The sequence below is a fragment of the Myotis brandtii genome, unplaced genomic scaffold, assembly GCF_000412655.1.
Source record: "Myotis brandtii unplaced genomic scaffold, ASM41265v1 scaffold32, whole genome shotgun sequence".
Classification (NCBI taxonomy): Eukaryota; Metazoa; Chordata; class Mammalia; order Chiroptera; family Vespertilionidae; genus Myotis; species Myotis brandtii.
In genome coordinates this window covers 1,117,509-1,131,562 of record NW_005362269.1, presented here as the reverse complement: position 1 = coordinate 1,131,562, position 14,054 = coordinate 1,117,509, and the positions used below count along the sequence as shown (strand labels likewise).

Below are 14,054 nucleotides of genomic sequence, written 5' to 3'. Positions count from 1 at the left end.
TGTGAGGATCCTGCTGACTTTGTACAGCTCATGAGCTAAGAATGGCTATTACATGCCCTAGCCCAGTGGTCGGCAAACTGTGGCTCGCGAGCCACATGCGGCTCTTTGGCTCCTTGAGTGTGGTTCTTCCACAAAATACCACGTGCAGGCGCGCACATACAGTGCGATTGAAACCTCGTGGCCCATGCGCAGAAGTCGGTATTTTGTGGAAGAGCCACACTCAAGGGGCCAAAGAGCCGCATGTGGCTCGTGAGCCGCAGTTTGCCGACCACTGCGCCTAGCCGGTTTGGCTCGGTGGATAGAGCCTCGGCCTATGGACTGAAGGGTCCCGGGTTCAATTCTGGTCAAGGGCACATGCCTGGGTTGTGGGCATGTGGGAGGCAGCCAGTCAATGATTCTCTCTCATCATTGATGTTTCTTTCTCTCCCTCTTCCCTGCTCTCTGAAATCTATCTATCTATCTATCTATCTATATGGCTATTACATTTTTTAATGGTTGATGGTAAAAAAATCAAAAGAAGAAGAATATTTCCTGACAAATGAAACTTAGAAAAATTTAAATTTCAGTACCTGTAAATAGAAAAATTTATTATTTTATGGAGGGCTGCATTATGCATTTCTGTGGGCCCTGGGTGCTTTGCCTTCCTGGCTTCTTTCTCCATTAAGATAAATAAACAAATTAATTAATTAAAATTTTATGTTTTCTGACTGTGTTAGTATAAAAACAAATATAATCTGGGCTGAATTCATTATTATATATCTATCATTATTCTCGTTTTTTCTTCTAATTTTAAAAGAAATTAAAATTAAACATCATCACGGGCCCCTAAAAGTATCCTGGGCCCTGAGCCTAACAGATGAGTGGCCCTGACCTTATGGCTGCCTTCACATCATATCATGATGAGGTTGAGTAGTTGCTATAAAGATCACTGTGGTCGACAACACCTAAAATATTGACTATCTGGCCCTTTTCAGAAAAAGTTGTCAGCTCCTGGTCGGACGTTTTTCAAATGAGGAATGTCAGGCCCTGAGGGACAAAGTGACTCGCCGACTGTCGCATGGGCATTAGTGGAGAACCAAAGGGTGGAACCCAAGTCACCCCACCTGTCTCCTGCACACCCACAGTTTTCTCAGGCTCCCTCAGACCTTCCCCCTGCAGGCCACACCCGCCAGGCCAGGTGTAAGGCCAGGGCGTGCCTGGGTGCCCGTTCAGGTTGGCTGGGATGTTTTCAGGGGCCAGGGAGAAGGGCTACTGAGCTGCACAGCTGCATGGAAGAGACATTTGCTCTGGGGATGGGCCAGGTGGGTAGGAGCTCAGCTTGTTTCAGCCAGGCAGCTGGACTCACCTGGCAACCCTGAACAAACGCTTAATGTGAGGAAGGTAATGATAATGAAGAGGAGGACAATGCGTGCACTAGCAAAATCATCTCAGGACGGATTAATTACATTGAACATATGAAATTGCTGATTTTTTACTGTTTTTGATCCACAAAATCTGAATTTCATATGATCCAATCTAATATGATTATCTCATTTTCTTTCTTTATTTTTAATATATTTTTATTGATTTCAAAGAGGAAGGGAGAGGGAGAGAGAGATAGAAACATCAATGATGAGAGAGAATCATTGGTTGGCTGCCTCCTGCACGCCCCTGACTGGGGATCAAGCCTGTAACCTAGGCATGTACTCTTTCGACCGAATCAAACCTGGGACCCTTCAGTCCACAGGTGGATGCTCTATCCACTGAGCCAAACCGGCTAGGGATTATCTCATTTTACAAATGAGCAAATGGAGACTCAAACACATTAAGTCACTTGCTCTGGGTGCAGCAAGTAAGAAGACCGAGGATCTAATTGTGTCTGATTCCAAAGTTCTGCATGGCATTTTATACTGTTCTCCTATTCAGCTCCATCCCCTGCTCTTGAAGACTTGCCAAGAGGAAATGGTACAAATTTCTCAGCATGCAAAGTCTTCATGACATACTCCTACTCTCTTCTACATGATAACCATGCTGTCCCTAACTCTCCACCCAGACACCTCCCTCTTCCTCACTTTGCATGTCTAATCTACTCCCCAAGCCCTGTTGAGTTTACTTCTCAAATGCCTTGCCTATCTGGACACTTCTTTTTATAATCACCTTCATCTCTTGTCCTTGTAATGCCTTGTTTTTAGGGCATGAGGCTTTGGATTGGCCTTTCTGGTACCCCAGTGTCCTCTCCCCATCCCCCCACACACCAGATCTCTGTCTATGAAACACTGAGGTGTGTTTCCCCAACAGCTGGGAGTGATTTTCACGTGATCTCTCCAGCCGAGCACAGTAAACACTCAGTGAAGCCACACCTGTGGACTTAAAATGAGGGCCCTGACAGGTAACAGGAAGCCAGTGACTCTTGTATGCCAAGCTGACCGTTCATTTGTTTAATCTGTTTGACGGTAAGCATAAGGTATCTACTACACTTAGCATTAAGCAAAAGGCACGTCTTCTGAAGTTATTACAAAACATAAAGGTGTTTCTAAGAAATGTATGCATTTCTGAAAGCTTATTTGCTTGAGGGTTTGCTTAATTAAAGATATTTAGAAAAGAACCAAGATGGCAGCATAGGTAACCGCCTGTGCTCGCCGCCTCCCACAACCACATCCGAATTACAATTAAAATACAAAACAACCATCATTTAGAACCGCCTGAACCCTGGCTGAATGGAAGTCCTATAACTAGAGAAGTAAAGAAAAAAGCACATTGAGAGGGGTACCAGGGCCGGTGGCGCGGAACCGACGTGTGCTTTTTTTATAATCGGGAGGGAGATTGTTCCTGTGGAGGCCGCCCGTAAAAAACAGGGGGTCCCAGCCCCACACCAGACCCCCAGCCCAGGGTTCCAGAGCTGGGAAGAGAAGTCCCTGCAATTAGGGCTGTAAAAACTAGCGGGTTTGGGGCTCAGTGATGCGGAGGCTGCTGGAATCCCAGGTGTTCCTCTTAAAGGCCCGCGCACAAACTTACACTTCTGGCTTCTTCCAAGTTCCAGCACCGCAGGACCCAGACACATAAGGGGAGGAACTGGATGGTCTGGCATCGGGACAGGAATTCCGGGGCACTTTCTCCCAGATGAGGGTGCTCCAAGGGGTCACTGTGCCTGTGCTGGGACCTCCCCTGTCATAGGGCTGATGACTTTCCATCAACATGGCCCACACTGTTTGCTCCGCCCTGGGGATTCCCTGAGACCCCGCCCCATCCAATTTGTAGCCCCACCCAAGCTGTTTGAAGCAGCTTTCCCATATGAATGGCTTGTCCTGGCACAGGCTTCAGACTTTACTAAAATCTCTCAAGCAAGCTGCAGCTGGTGGCAGCATGCTCCACACCTATCAGTAAAAGGCCCCAGACCCGGCACTAGTACCAGCCTGCCCGGCTTCACAGCTGGGCCCTGCCTGGGCACCTCCACCCCGAGCCACTGGGCCCCACAGGACACCTACCACAGAAGGCCACTCTACCAATTCCAGGAGGCATAGCAGCTCTACCTAATACAGTGATGGCGAACCTTTTGAGCTCGGCGTGTCAGCATTTTGAAGAACCCTAACTTAACTCTAGTGTCATGTCACATATAGAATTTTTTTTGATATTTGCAGCCATAGTAAAACAAAGACTTATATTTTTGATATTTATTTTATATATTTGAATGCCATTTAAAAAAGAAAAATCAACCAAAAAAATGAGTTCACGTGTCATAGGTTCGCCATCACTGACCTAATACATAGAAACAAACACAGGGAAGCAGCCAAAATGTGGAGACAAAGAAACAGGTCACAAAAGGAAAGAAATGGAAACAAGTTAACTACTGGATACAGAGTTCAAAACCATGGTTATAAAGTTAGTCAAGGATCTTCATGAGACTTTCAAGGATCTTAGTGAGAATGTCAAAGACATGAAAAAGGACCAGTCAGAAATTAAGCATACACTAACTGAAATAAAGAATAATTTACAACCCTGGCTGAGAACCTAGAGACAGAACCTGGATAGAACATGGCAAGAACCTGACTAGAACCTGGTGACTGAACCTGGCTGGAGAACCTAGCAAGAGAACATGGACACAGAACCTGGCTGGAGATCCTGACCAGAACTTGGCTAGAGATCCTGGCTAGGCTGCTGATCAACTGAACGCTGTCTCCGTGTCATCCCTTCTTCGCCGACTCCGTCCACACCTTTGGGGATCCCTGGACCTGCTGGGGTTGGACCCCAACAATAAAAATATATTTTTTAAAAAGAATAATTTACAGGGATTCAATAGTAGAGGATTCTGAGAATTACTGCAGCATCTCCCCTCCTTCCTTCCTACCCTCTCCATCCTACAAGTGTTGCCAACCTGCTTCGCTACAGCCCAGCTCTGAAGAGGTCATGACTGGGCTCTAAATTTCCAATAGCTCTCCATGCCTGTTGGATACAGTCTACACTCCCCAGCAAGGATTCACACCCATACCACGTGGCCCTGGATTCCCACCCCAGACGTTCATGCCACTACCCCCGTCTCTGAAACACCTTCTTGAATTCCCCTCTCTCTTGCTCCAATTCTTTGTCCATTCCCCTCCCTTTCCATCTTATGTTGTACCTGCCTGTGTAATAATACTTATCTCACCTTCCTATTATTAGGAAACTCCTTTAAGAGTTCATCTTTCAATCCTTTCTTTCTTTCCCCAGTCCTTTCCTCAACTCCTTTTTTTTTTTAAATTTCATGAGTTCACTTTTTATTTGCATCAACATTTTACTAGGAAAAATTTTCAGACACACAGAGAGTTGAAAGAATGTTATGCCCACCCTCCAGATTCTGCCATTAACACATTATTGTCAATTCATCCCTTTATCTGTCAATCCAGCTTATTTGTTGGATGCGTTTCAGAGTAAGTTGCAGGCATCAGCGCACTTTCCTGCAAATACATCAGCACGTATCTCATTAACTAGAGGTCAATATTTGTTTACAGCTCTTTTTTTTTCTTTTAAGGCAAACGTTACCTACAATGAAATGTGCAGATCCTAAGTGTACCGCTTATAAGTTTTGACAATTCCTTCTTCTACTTCTTAATGCAAAGCTTCCTTTCAATGACTGAGCCACACAAGCATTGCCCACTGAGGCACAAGTGGTTCTTGGGAGATGAGCAAAAAATCTTAGACGTTTCAATGGCCTGTGGCCCTCTAAACAGATATACAGTATGTCTGTGGTAATTAAATTTTTATGGTGGAGCAATTATAGAAAAACTTTGTCTAAAAAGGATTTTTGACAGGAGCGGGGGAGGATGGAAAAGGTTGACACACATTGTTCTATACTAGACAGGCGAGAAGGAACTCTGAAGATGTGATGAGATTGAAATGAAATTGATCTCTACGAAATGGCTAGAACAGTGTGTGGTATATCATAAAAACCCAAAATATGTTCATGATAATTACCAATATTTATTGTGCACATACTATGCCCAGGCGCATGCTAAGATTTTTATACACATGATCTCATTCAATCTTGCACCCACTCCATGAAGAAATTACCATTATTATTACAGTCAAGCACACTGAGGCTCGGAGAGGTTGGTTCAATTGCTCAATGTCAAACTCCTGGTAATTGACAGAGGCAGGATTTAAACCACCGTCTGACTTCAAAGCCCCCCCTCAGATGTATTGGGGAAGTGACCCCCCTCCTCACAATGGGGTGAGGTCACGTACTAGTTGGGGGACAGAAAGAAGGGGTAGATGGAATTAACAGTACGTGCAGCCTTCAATGGCTCTGGACTGATGGGTGGTGTCCTGTGCCCAGGGCCATGATGATGACCGCCTGTGATCTCTCAGCCATCACCAAGCCCTGGGAGGTGCAGAGCAAGGTATGGCCTCCTCCGGAGGCGAGAGGAAGGGGTTCCAGTACTGGTGGCAGCAGCTAAGGCGGCTTGGGATCCCCAGCTCCAGAGGCAGCCCACTTTGCCCCATCCTCCTCCGGCAAGACAAGGAGCTCACTTTAGGACCCTCCCATGATGACCGTGACGTGGGGGTGGCGGGGCCGGAGTGGGGTTTATGCTTTTTCGAGCTGGAAATCCAAGTGGAGTAGAATAGAATCGCGGGGCATGGGCAGGAGGACTGGGGCTGGGGCTGACTCAGGGTTGGGGGGGTCTGTCTGTTGCAGGTAGCTCTGCTGGTTGCTGCTGAATTCTGGGAACAAGGTGACCTGGAGCGCACGGTGCTGCAGCAGAACCCCATTGTGAGTAGCGAGGGGACGTCAGCCTGACGAGGGTGTGTGACCTCTTCCTGATGGACACCTGTGACCTTGCCCTGGCAGAGAACTGTGTCCTCTCCCCACCCCCTGACATAGAGATGGCCTTTCCCTAGTGTAGGGCTGCTCCACGTGCGGGCCACCGTCAGCCTCCTCACTGGGGAACATGTTAGAGATGCAAATTCACAGGCCCCACCCCAGACCTCCCTCAGCAGAGACTGTGGGGGTGAGCCCAGCAAGGGTGCCCTCCCAGAGTTTGGGACCCTGCTCTGATGGGATGGCCTTAGCCCACGCAGCTAAGCAGAGACTGACAAGTGGACACCAAAGCTTGGATTTCCCTTTTAGTTCCAACAGTCTGGGCGGCCACCTCCCGGGCCCTGTTCTAACAGCAGAGAGTGCCGGGGAGGAAAGGTCTTGTTTGTCAAGCTGAGGACCCACCGATGTTGATAGTTCAACCTGACTGGACAGTCAGCCAGCTCCCCGCTGGAGGCCAGTTAGAGGGTTCACCGAGGGCCCTGCTCTGGGGCAGGGCTAGGAGGTAAAGGTGGGGTAAAAGAGAGAGACCTTTTGGGGACAGAATCACAGATGTGGGGATGGGCTCACCTGTGAGGTGCTGAAAGTGCTGGGGTACCCCGTGAGGCCGGAGGGACAGTGGCAGGGCTGTGAGGAGCCGGCAATGAGCATGACCAGCAAGGGCTGGTGGGATTTGTGACTCTCTTCTTCCTTTAACACCTTATAATGGACAGGGCACGGCTAATGAACTCTCTGTAGCCAGATGCAACCATTAGCCACAGACAGCCGTTGTTTTATCTCTGACCTTCCCTGTGCATTTTTCATCTTTTGGCTGATGTATTTTAAAGGAAGTAAGTCTCAGAGGTCATTTCTTCTATGAACATGTTATAGTTTGTATCTCTAAGAAATAAGAACTTTATTTTTTTTAAATATATTTTATTGATTTTTTTTTTTTTTTTTACAGAGAGGAAGGGAGAGGGATAGAGAGTTAGAAACATCGATCAGCTGCCTCCTGCACACCCCCCACTGGGGATGTGCTCGCAACCAAGGTACATGCCCTTGACTGGAATCAAACCTGGGACCCTTCAGTCCGCAGGCCGATGCTCTATCACCTGAGCCAAACCGGTTAGGGCCAAGAGATAAGAACTTTAAACAAACACACACAACCACCGTACCATTATCACCTCATGATGATGATTAGTAATAATTGTGAATATCCGATAGTCCCCAGCTCCTTCACTTTCCCTGCTGAGTAATGAAAATCATTTCGTTTGATTTGCTCAGATCAGGACCCAATCAAGGAACCAACGCCCTCCTGTTGTTGCCGTGTTTATTGTCTCTTTTCATCAACAGTTGTTTCCTCGTCCTCTTTCTTTCTTTTTTTTTTTAACCTTCCATATGTCATTTATTTGTTGAAGAGGGTGGGTCTTCTGTTGTGCAGTGTCCCACCTCATGGTGTTATTTAACATGTCTCGCTAGCCCTGTATTTCCTGCAACCTGCTAGTTCTAGTTCGATCTGGAAACTTGATGAGTTGGAGGCTTGGTCTTGGTTTGGCAAGAATGCCTCACCGGCAGGAGGGGCCAGCGCAGTTAACTCTTTCTCCCCCACGCCAGCCCATGATGGACAGAAACAAGGCGGACGAACTCCCCAAGCTGCAGGTCGGCTTCATTGACTTTGTCTGCACCTTCGTCTACAAGGTGGGTCCTGTGTTTTCTCGGGCCCATGGCTTTGTCGTTGATAAAGCTGGGGTTCCCAAATGCCAGCAGGAACACTCAGCCCTGGCAAGTGGCCAGCGGGTGGTATTTTACAAAGCCCTTCTCCTCTGTAGTGGCATCTGGTCCTCAGACAGCCCTCGGGGGTCTTGTGGGACAAACGACTAAGCAAGGTTTCAGGCAGGGAAGGGAAGCATCGCAGACTCACACCCTCCTCACTTCCCCAGCTGGTGGGCATGTGACGGGTCAGCGTAACCCAGTGTCGGCAGATGACCTGGAATTCCTCTCTGAGCTCTTGCTCAAAGCTGCCGTCTCCCTCTGAGAAACCCACTTTTATATGATCTGTGCCACCGCTCACCTCCCACTTGTTACTTTTACTCAGGCCATGTTCCACGTGAGGAAACAGAGGCCAGAGATGAGAAATGACAGGCCCGAGGTCACTGGGGTCAGCCATGAGATGGGATGAGAGCCAGGCCGCCTCCCCCTCGGTCCAGGGCTCTTTCTGTTGTGTGAGCTGCACTCCTTTGGTTTGGAAGAAGTTCAGGTGCTCCCAGAGGTGAACAGGTGCCTCTCTGACATAACACAGGCTCAGGGGCCAGGGGGGTGGAGGGGCATGCTCTGAGCACCAGGGCAGAGCAGCCAATGCTCTGTTATCCTCAGTATGTTGTCAAACAAGGAGCCTGGGCTCAGGGCTTGATGTGTGTTACCAGCCCCGTGAGGTAGGTATTATCTCTGTAGGCAACCTGCCCAAGGTCACACAGCTCGTGGCAGAGCCTGGATCTGAACCAGGCAGCTCCGAGCGCAGCCCTCCCCGGATTTGCATATCAGTTTCCTCACCTAACACTCTGGTGGTGGGGGTGGGGGGGATGAATCTTGTTTCCCCGCCTCCCAGGAGTTTCTGAGGAGGGAGGGAGATGACCGCTTCTCTCTCTCCCAGGAATTCTCCCGCTTCCATGAGGAGATCACTCCCATGCTGGATGGGATCACCAACAACCGCAAGGAGTGGAAAGCACTTGCTGATGAGTATGAGGCCAAGATGAAGGCTCTGGAAGAGGAGAAGCAGAAGCAGCAGGCAGCCAAGCAAGGTTCTCAGTGGGGGGGAGGGGGAGCCCTGACCCCCATACCGAGTGCTCACGGTGTGCCTGGCCTGGCCGCAGAGCCACACACACGGGGTCCCATTCAGACCCTGCCATCACCTATTATTGTCCCCATCCTACGAAGGAGGGCACCGAGGCTGGCAGACGTACTGTGGCCACGTCACACCGTTAGTAAGTGGCAGAGCCTGGTTCCCAGGATTGAGGCTCCCCGCAAGGATTCCCTGACTGCGCACAACCAGCACTGGACAGAGAGCCCTACCCAGGGGCAAAGAAGAAAGCCTAAACTTACTGGTTAGAAGGAATTTGAGGCCACATTTCCAGCCGTCTGTGTGATGTTTGAATCCTATCTATGCCGTCATGACCCTTTGCTTGCACACTACTAGTGACAGAGGGCTCACTACCTTACAGGAAAGCCTCATTCAGTCACTATTAGAAAGCTCTTCCTTGAACTGAAACTGTTCTCCTGGTTGAAGCTTCCACTTAATGGCCATAGCCCTGCCTTCAGGAATCGAATGGGATTCATTTTTTCCATCTCTTCCCCGTCTCGCGCCCCCAAGTCATTTCCTTTACTGGTTGTGTGGCGCTAGTTCCCTCCTAAGATACGGCTTCTCGTCCCTGCCCCACACTAACTGTCCTCCTCTGCACACGTCCTGTGCCCATCGTTCTTAGCCTGGACGGGTCTCCAGCTCCGCTCTGCAGGGTGGGGGTGATTCTGAACTGGTGGCTACAATTGTGGGGCCACCACTCAGGGTTTTGTAAGTCGTGCTTTCGCAGCTCCAGGATTTGTATGACAGCCACCACCGATTTGTATCATACTTACAATTTTCCAGAAAATGGCAGTCAAGTGTCCAGGGGAAGAAGTGTCTTTTTCTAATTTGCACAAATTGTCTTATGGGCTAGTGGCCGGGCTGTGCTAACTTACAGCCTGCAAGATGTCTTTTGTTTGGCTTGCATTTGTTTCAAATGTGAATTTGCTGCCTGTGTTTTACAAATGGAGAGAATTCCAATTTTAAAAGTTTAGATTTCTAGCATGTCTTTTGAAAAGATCAACATCTGGCCACACCCATCTGCATTTCTGCATGGGAACAATTCGCTGGAGCTGAGTGGCACCCCCTCCCACCCCTTTATTTTATTTTTTTTAAAAAAAATGTATTTTCATTGATTTCAGAGAGGAAGGGAGAGGGAAAGAGAGATAGAAACATCAATGATGAGCGAGAATCATTGATCAGCTGTCTCCTGCACGCCCCCTACTGGGGATCGAGCCTGCAACCCAGGCATGTGCTCTTGACTGGAATTGAACCTGCAACCCTTTAGTCCACAGGCCAACGCTCTGTCCACTGAGCCAAACTGGCCAGGGCCCCTCCCCACCCCTTTAGATTGGACAGAGGAACCTCTCCAGTTTGCCACAGTCCCCGCCACTCCCTGTTGTCTCTCAGACATTAGTGCCAAGTGTGGGCCGCCACTTACCATCATGATTGCTGTTATTTTTCTTCGTGTAGAGAAACATTCTTGCTTTCTGCTTCCCCTTACACTTGGCTTGCCTTCTGCATGTGTGGTTAGCTGTTGGCCTCTGAAAGCCCTTGAATTTACAACTCTTGGTCGATACCAGGGCAGAGGGGAAGCCCTCTGCAGCTGCCTCTCACCTGGTGTGCTGTCTTTCTGTCTGACTGCAGCAGCCACGGGAAATCAGCCTGGGGGGAACCCCGGCCCTGGAGGGGGCGCACCTGCATCCAAGTCCTGCTGTATCCAGTAGCCCACGGGGGACCCGCTGACCAGAATGGCACTGCCCTGCGTGGGAAGAGATCACCCAAGCCACGGGCGAACAGGACACCTCCTGAGAAGTCAAAGTCATAAGAGTTGCAAGCTGAATGAGACTTTAGCTTACATCTTAGTGAGGGGCTTTCAAGTTCTCAGCCTTGAGAGCTTTTGATTGAGCTAAAACCGACATTCTAACTGTCATAGACATCAATGAAATATGTAAGGAATGCCAGGTTCAACTGCCCACAGAGTCATGTTTTTGTCCTTACACTTTCATTTCTACTTTATTCTAAACATTTTCAATCATTCTCAAAAGTAGAGAATTATACAATGCACCCCCACCTCTCACCCTATTCCTATAGGGAGCTTCTGCCACCTTTGTTTCATCTGTCCTTTTATATTCTTCACCTTTTTCTTGGCTGAAGTATTTAAAAGAAAATTCCAGACAGACCATTCCAGACATTTGGGCGTTTTCTGATGTAACCACATCATTATCACAAACAACAAACGGACACCTAGCACCCAGGGCGGTTATGCTGTGACGAGCTGTCCGAACCCTCTACTGTAGAGAGAAGGACTTGTGGTTCCAGCAGCTGAGTGCTGCCAGCAGACACCCCTGTGCCGCCCCTTTGGGGATGACCTCAGCTGCACGGAGACACTTCGCCCAAGGGCACACCCTTCCCCTGGGTGGCCTGCAGCTCACGGCTGATCCATGCCAGGAGTTAAGGTCTGGCCCTGTTGGCCCAACATGGGACAGCTCTGCAGGGCCACCCCAGCTCCAGGACGAGGTCCACTGCAGAGGCTGCCTTCTGGGGAACCCAGCTCGGGACAGCAGTTCTCCCCCATTGTCTCAGCTATGTCTTTAAGAGTTGGTTTGCTCGAATCTGACCCAGACAAGTTCTAAACTTTTAGCCGTCTTTTAAGTGGTTTTAAATCTTTTTTCTTGTTGCAGAGTGTCAGTTGGCCCATATTCTGGATGTATCCGTTGGTTTCCTCTGCCCCTGGTTCTCCTACAAGTGGGTGTTGGCTCCAGTTGCTTGGAGGAGGAGTACATGGTTCCTCCGAACTGTCTGTAAACCACGGATCTGCTCTCACCTCCCTTTTTTAGGTAAATGAGGAGCTCGAGGGCCAGCCAGGGGATGGGCTGTGCGAAGTTCACGGCACAGTTCCCTGGCTTCCCTCCAGGAGCCGAAGCCCACGCTCAGAGAACACAGTGTACGGTGCTCGGGTCCCTGGACTCCCACAGCAGGTCAACCGGAGTTCCTGACGCATGAGCCCTGCCCACGGTTTCAGTCATGTCAACAGGGAGCTGGGCCTGGAACCCTCATCTCTTACCTCCCATGCTGGATTTTCTGGCCTGAAAGGGACACTTTCAGAGGAGTGGTCTTTTAAGCAAAGGCATGTCCCTGAGCACGTCACATGTAGTGGTTAAGTGGCAGAGTACAGAAGTGGCACCCAGGAATACACAGGCGATGCTGCCGGTGCAGGCTCTGCCCCGTGGGCAGGTTCCCTCCACTCTCTGTCGTCCTCAGCCTTCCCTCCTGGGTCATGATCCTTGCCACGCGCCTACGGTTCGTACCAATGAGAACACGCACGATGAGGGTTGCACCTCATGTTGACAAAGTGCCTCTAATGTCCTAGGTACTGTGCATGGTCTAAATTCATCCTCACAAACAACCCGATAGGGTGGAAATGATTACTAGCCCCATTTATCACATGACGAGGAAGAGACTCAGAGAGGTTAAGAAACCTGCCCAAGGACACCCAGCGGATAAGTGGTGAAGTCAGGACTCAAAGCCAAGCAGCCTGACACTAGGTCCTGGCTTATCATCATTTTGCCTGCAATCATTTTGTACTGCTTCTGAGAATCAGCCTGATTTAGGACCTTGGAGTCCATCTAAGCAGATCATCTTATTTCATATTTGGGGATGCCAGGGTCCTAAGAGGTACCTTGTCTAAGTTTGCACAACACCGAGGTGGCAGAGCCGGGTCTCAAACACAGGCTCCCATTCTATTTCTTGCGCCACCGACTGCACCTTGGGCTTTGTGGCTTGGTTGCCTCCCTGGCTCTGTACAGTCATCAGGCCATGGACAGACGCCTCTCACGCGCCCATTCATGAGTTCCTGACTAGTGGGGCTGGGCACCCTGCCATGAATGGAGGAGCACCCCGTTCTCCTGGAGGTGGGCATCTAGTAATGGGGTGACAGATACTGAGTCATCAATCACATAACCTCTCTAAGGACTCTCATTCCTGCCAGAGAGCCTGCCGCTAAGTGTAGCCACCCTGCTCATTTTTAAAGGGAAAAATTACGTGTTCTCTTCCCACCAAAGAAATCCAGACAAATTCCAGATTGGAAAAAAATAAATCATCCGAACAATGACAGACTATTTCTGTAGGCAAAAAAACCATCAATTTGAGAATCGTTTGCACATAAGATGGAATGGCTTACTGCACCTGTTATTTGTATGTGATTTTCTTCACCAGCGTTTCAACTCTCTGGGGGCACATGAGTATCGTGCACTCAGATTGCACTTAAAAATACTGATGTTAAAAAACAAAACATGAACGCAGCTTTAGGGCAAAATAAAGGCTAGACACAGAGTGCTTTGAGACTGAGGAAATACACACACAGCCAAGGCTCAGTCTTGGAAAATGCCACTTCGGCACTCGGGCTGGGGGTAAGTGAGCAAAGGGAAACGTTTCTAGCTCACCTAAAACTACGGCGCACAATTCAAATCTGTTCTCCGCTGCCTCTGACCAAAAGTTGCTTTAGAGTCATCAGTTGGTGAGTGTTTCTGCCTGAAACCACAATGTCAAAATATGGCATCCAGCACCTTCATTTAGTGTGCCTGTGTGAAAAGTTGCTGCACCCAAACAAGGGAGTCCTTGTGCAGAAAGTGGTAGAGCTTTCTAAAAGTCACGGCCAAAGCCAGTCATGGGACATCTGTTACTCGAGGGAAGTCTGAATGATTCATTATGACCCATGAAAAGCGCTGTGAAGGAATGAAAAGTGAGCTCAGAAAATTCTGGACGGGGTGCGGGACACACCTTGACCAGGGTCTTTGCTGAGAAGGTGACACCAAGACCAGAATCCTTTCCCCTGCCCCTCAATGACACGCAGGACCAACAAAGAAAGACACACCTGGGCAGGGCGGTGGGTGGTATTTCCTTTTTAATCTCCATAGTGTATTTGTTAAGTTTATTTATAAGCAGATCACTTCACTATTTACAGTACAT

The 14,054-nt window shown here is 48.9% G+C and overlaps 1 protein-coding gene across 3 annotated transcripts in view; it reads left to right on the top strand.

Annotated features, from left to right (window-relative positions):
- Positions 1 to 14,054, top strand: part of PDE6A (phosphodiesterase 6A, cGMP-specific, rod, alpha) — a 48,778-nt gene extending 34,724 nt beyond the window's left edge. For 2 of the 3 annotated variants that reach the window (XM_014543085.1, XM_005870464.2), the window contains exons 18-22: positions 5,789 to 5,852; positions 6,149 to 6,223; positions 7,862 to 7,945; positions 8,898 to 9,045; positions 10,731 to 14,054. In XM_014543085.1, the coding sequence (XP_014398571.1) occupies positions 5,789 to 5,852; positions 6,149 to 6,223; positions 7,862 to 7,945; positions 8,898 to 9,045; positions 10,731 to 10,810 (451 nt within the window). In that variant the 3' untranslated portion in view covers positions 10,811 to 14,054. The remainder of the gene's footprint in view (positions 1 to 5,788; positions 5,853 to 6,148; positions 6,224 to 7,861; positions 7,946 to 8,897; positions 9,046 to 10,730) is intronic. The other variant, XR_001362928.1, reaches the window with a different exon arrangement.